General features: G+C 51.1%; 1 protein-coding gene across 1 annotated transcript in view; it reads left to right on the plus strand.

Annotated features, from left to right (window-relative positions):
• The first annotated feature begins 365 nt into the window (after window positions 1–365).
• The window catches only part of SLC45A1 (solute carrier family 45, member 1), a 22,183-nt gene continuing 17,620 nt past the window's right edge, over window positions 366–4,928 (plus strand). The window contains exons 1-3 of the mRNA XM_011981484.1: window positions 366–791; window positions 1,369–1,461; window positions 1,889–2,113. Coding sequence (XP_011836874.1) covers window positions 395–791; window positions 1,369–1,461; window positions 1,889–2,113 — 715 coding nt within the window. The 5' untranslated portion in view covers window positions 366–394. The remainder of the gene's footprint in view (window positions 792–1,368; window positions 1,462–1,888; window positions 2,114–4,928) is intronic.

Below are 4,928 nucleotides of genomic sequence, written 5' to 3' on the forward strand. Positions count from 1 at the left end.
AGCCCTGGAAATGGGCCGCAGGTCCTAAAATAGCCTGGTGTCCTTGGAGGCCTGAGAGAAGCTGAGAGGCTCTCACTTCCTCAGGACAGTCCCGACCGAGCCTCTGTTTGGGGGATGGTCCCTTTGAGTTTGAGGTGGGGACCTGCAGGACGGGGGTCCTCTCTCTGAGTAGGGAAGGCACTGGGCTTCGGCCTCCTGGGGCAGAGGAGCTGCAGATGGGAAAGTGAGGCCCAGAGCATCAACCGTGAGCAGTGGGCTCTGCTGTTGGGGGACGGTGTTTGACTCTAAATTCTGCAGTGTGAACTCAAATGTCGGGGGAGGACTACCCAGGCAGAAGTAACTGTGGCCCCCCCACGGGCTTTCCTCGCAGGGACGCTCACCAGCCCTCGCCACGATGATCCCCGCAGCCAGCAGCACCCCGCCGGGAGACGCCTTCTTCCCCAGCGTGGCCCCACAGGACTTCTGGAGGTCCCAGGTCACGGGCTACTCGGGGTCCGTGACACGACACCTCAGTCACCGGGCCAACAACTTCAAACGACACCCCAAGAGGAGGAAGTGCATTCGTCCCTCCCCACCCCCACCCCCCAACACCCCATGCCCGCTTGAGCTGGTGGACTTCGGGGACCTGCACCCCCAGAGGTCCTTCCGGGAGCTGCTTTTCAACGGCTGCATCCTCTTTGGCATCGAGTTCAGCTACGCCATGGAGACGGCGTACGTGACCCCGGTGCTCCTGCAGATGGGCCTGCCTGACCAGCTCTACAGCCTGGTGTGGTTCATCAGCCCCATCCTCGGTGAGCCCCAGCTCCTCCCTGATGGTGGAGGGCCTCTGGAAGCTTCCAGAAGCCTCATTGCAGCAGCTTGAGGGTCCTTAGGGGAGAAGGGAGGATCAAGAGTTAAGTTCCCCTCATTAGTCTGGGACTGTGGGGAGCATAGGTACTGCCGGTCATATCCCAGATTTTAAGTTCCTTATCAAAACTAGACAATAGAAGAGAGATTTAGCAGCCCCCAAGGGCTGACACCATCTCATGCCAGGCTCTCCTTGTCAGAGGGTCCAAGTCATAGCACTTGGTGTCATGTGGGCCTAGAAGGTCCTGAAATTTCTTGGATTCCCCAGGAAAGTCGTGGCTGCTTAGGGCCTTAGGGTACAAAGTGGAGGATTTAAGGAGATGCCGAGCGATCCCAAGAGTTAGCTTTGGCTTCCGAGTTCAGGGTTTTGTCACTGACTCTGTTTCATCATCTTATTCTTTTGATGCACTGGGGGTGTTTGAGAGCAGCCACTTCAGGAAGGTGGAGGCTGATTCGATGTCCCCATGTGCCGTGGGGACCCCGGCGGACCCCAGCAATGACCACTGGCCCGCTCTGTTTCAGGATTCCTACTGCAGCCTCTGTTGGGTGCTTGGAGTGACCGGTGTACCTCAAGGTTTGGAAGGAGACGCCCTTTCATTCTTGTCCTGGCTATAGGTCTGTTGTTTTGGCATGGAAATAAAATGGAGAGGAAAAAAAAAAAAGGCCCCAACTGCCTCCTTTTAGGAAAATTTAAAAGAACATTGACCATAGTAGTTACCCAGATAGCTCTGGACTCGCACTGGTGTGAGGCAGGGAGTGCCCGGTAACCTGACCTGAGTTAACTGTGAGAATAGATCCTTTGATCATTTTTAAAAATGAGTTGATAAAGTTCATCTCATTTCTTCTCTGCTTAATGAAATAAAAACCCCCATCCAAGTGCAAAATATATGGTGAGTTTACAGGTGACTTTTCCACCAGGCTGTGCTTGAGGTTTAAGTTTTAAAAATTCTTGGGTCCTAAAGATTCTAGATATAAGTTGTGAGCTGCGGGGGATAGAGCTGGTCTGCATTTTCTTGGGGTGACTTTGTTTCTCTGTGTCCAGGGGCACTACTGGGCCTCTCACTCTTGCTGAATGGCCGGGACATTGGCATCGCCCTGGCTGACGTGACCGGCAACCACAAGTGGGGCCTGCTGCTGACCGTGTGCGGGGTGGTGCTGATGGACTTTAGTGCCGACTCAGCAGACAACCCCAGTCACGCCTACATGATGGACGTGTGCAGCCCCGCGGACCAGGACCGAGGCCTGAACATCCACGCCCTCCTGGCAGGTGAGTCTCCCTCAGCAGGGCCGAGGCTGGGTCTGCAGAGCTGCAGGCTTCAGACATGTGGCTTTTGAGGCCCTTCCTCACTCCATGATATAACAAAGAAGCTGGGAGAATTCCAATATATAGAGAAACACTGAAGTGATTGAAAATACATATCTTGGCCGGGTGCGGTGGCTCATGCCTATAATCTCAGCACTTTGGGAGGCCGAGACGGGCGGATCACGAGGTCAAAAGATCGAGACCTTCCTGGTGAAGACGGTGAAACCCGTCTCTACTAAAAATACAAAAAATAATTAGTCGGGCATGGTGGCGGGTGCCTGTAGTCCCAGCTTCTCGGGAGGCTGAGGCAGGAGAATGGCGTGAACCTGGGAGCTGGGTGACAGAGTGAGACTCTCTCTCATAAAAAAAAAAAAGAAGATACGTATCTCATACAACACCCATCAACCACAACCTATGCTGTTGACACATAAACAACAATTATAGGTCTATAAATCCAAATGTTTCTATTCATGGATTCTCATTGTTTGAGGTAGTTATGTTCTACAAAGTCACCACAAACCCTGAATTAGCAAACACCGAGTCTCGCTCCTAGGAACAATACAGGGTTAGGTTCCTGTGAGCCTCCGGTCACAACATTTTCATCAATGGATCAACACATAACCTTGTTGTATGAGTTTCTGTTTAAAACCCCTTATTTCATCTATGCCTTTGGCTGATTAATGTTGAATTGACGGCCAACAGCGCTGCAACTCACGCCTGAACGAAGCATCACTGTTGCATGCATTTTCTGCACGAGGTGCGTCCGGCCTTCTTGCACTTGGGAACGTCAGGCAGCTTGGAGGCCATTTAAACAGTGAAACACCAACAGAAAACATAAAAATGTAAAAAAGGTGGCACTAAATAGACCACACAAAAAAACTCTTGCTTTGGCCAGGTGCGGTGGCTCACACCTGTAATCCCAGCACTTTGGGAGGCCGAGGTGGGCAGATTACCTGAAGTCGGGAGTTCGAGACCAGCCTGACCACCATGGAGAAACGCCATCTCTACTAAAAATACAAAAAATCAGCCGGGCGTGGTGGCGCTTGCCTGTAATCCCAGCTACTCGGGAGGCTGAGGCAGGAGAATCGCTTGAACCCGGGAGGCAGAGCTGGCAGTGAGCCGAGATCGTGCCACTGGACTCCAGCCTGGGCAACAGAGCGAGACCCCGTCTCAAAAAACAAACAAAAAAACAAACAAACACACACCAACTCTTGTTTCCAGTGTGAGTGTGGAGACAAGAAAGCAGAGCTCAGCCCTGTGGGGCCTCAGCTGGACCATGCGCCCTTGGAAGTGCAGGCGATGTGCTGTTGTGTGCAAATCCTTGAATGATGGTGAGAGCACCGTGAGGTCTGGTTCTGGGTTTACCTCACTAAATGGTAGTGAGGAGGTGAATTCACAAATACAGAATCTACAGAGAATGAGGATCGAGTGTGTGTGCATGGCCACACGTGTTATACATACCATGCGTGGATGTGTGTATATATACACACCTGTGGCATGCTCAGTGGCAAAACAGGAGAAATGTTACCATCAAAGTCAGGAATGAGGCAAGACTGCACCCGTCCCACAGAACCACTGCCATTAGGGAGACACAAACAGAAGGAGCGAGGTCAGCCCCACTGGTCTCTGGGGCTGGACGTACGGAAACTTCAAGGGAATTGGCTGCAAAGCAGTGCAGGAGTTCAGTGTGATGCTTAGCTATCAATGTGCTGTATAAAAATCAATACTGGTCGGGTGCAGTGGCCTAATCTCAACACCTTGGGAGGCGAAGCCAAGAGAATTGCGTGAGTTTAGGAGTTTGAAACCAGCTTGGGGGAATAGTGGGACCACATCTCTAAAAACATAAAATTAAATAAATAAATAACTCTAGCTTTTCTATATAAAATATTTGCCTTGTTGCAGAATAAAATGGAAGAAAAAAATTCCATTTAAAATAGCAACTGGGGCTGGGCATGGTGGCTTATGCCTGTAACCCCAGCACTTTGAGAGGCTCAACTGGGTGGATCACTTGAGGTCAGGAGTTCAAGACCAGCCTGGCCAACATGGCAAAACCCCATCTCTACTAAAAATACAAAAAATTAGCCAGGTATGTGTTGCGTACCTGTAGTCCCAGCCACTCGGGAGGCTGAGGCAGGAGAATCGCTTGAACCCAGGAGGTGGAGGTTGCAGTGAGCCGAGATTGCGCCACTGCACTCCAGCCTGGGTGACAGAGTGAAACTCCATCTCAAAATAAATACAGTAAAAAATAAAATAAAAAACAAATAAAATAGCAATTGGCTGAGCTGAAGGTAGCGAGTTGTCTTGATTGATGGCTCACAGTCAGTTACAGACGGAACTCCTTCCTCCACTCTTTCCCCAGCCCTCACTGCTGCACTTGACTAGTCTTGAAAAAGCAATAGATATTGGAACGATGTTTAAAAATCAAGGGAAAGGCTTAATGAGACCCATACAGGACCTGAATGAAGAGGCTGGGTCACCCAGTGGTTGGGGGCTCGGGCTCTGGAAGCTGAAAGTCCACACTGAGCAAATGGCTCGGCCTCCCCAAGCCTCTCCTGGAAAATGTTGCTGCTTCTCTCCCTGTTTCCACACGTGCGCTGCTGTGGGCGAGGGAACCTCTAAAGGGGCCATGCTGGGCAAGTGCTGGGCTTGGCAGAGTGGAAGAGGGACGTTGGTTTTTACCTTACGCCCGTCTATGAGAATGCACCACTTTGATCATTCAAGAAAATTAGTAACAAAGTTCATCTGGGCCGGGTGTGGTGGCTCATGCCTGTTATCCCAG

Source organism: Mandrillus leucophaeus, unplaced genomic scaffold (genome assembly GCF_000951045.1).
Source record: "Mandrillus leucophaeus isolate KB7577 unplaced genomic scaffold, Mleu.le_1.0 Scaffold105, whole genome shotgun sequence".
NCBI lineage: Eukaryota > Metazoa > Chordata > Mammalia > Primates > Cercopithecidae > Mandrillus > Mandrillus leucophaeus.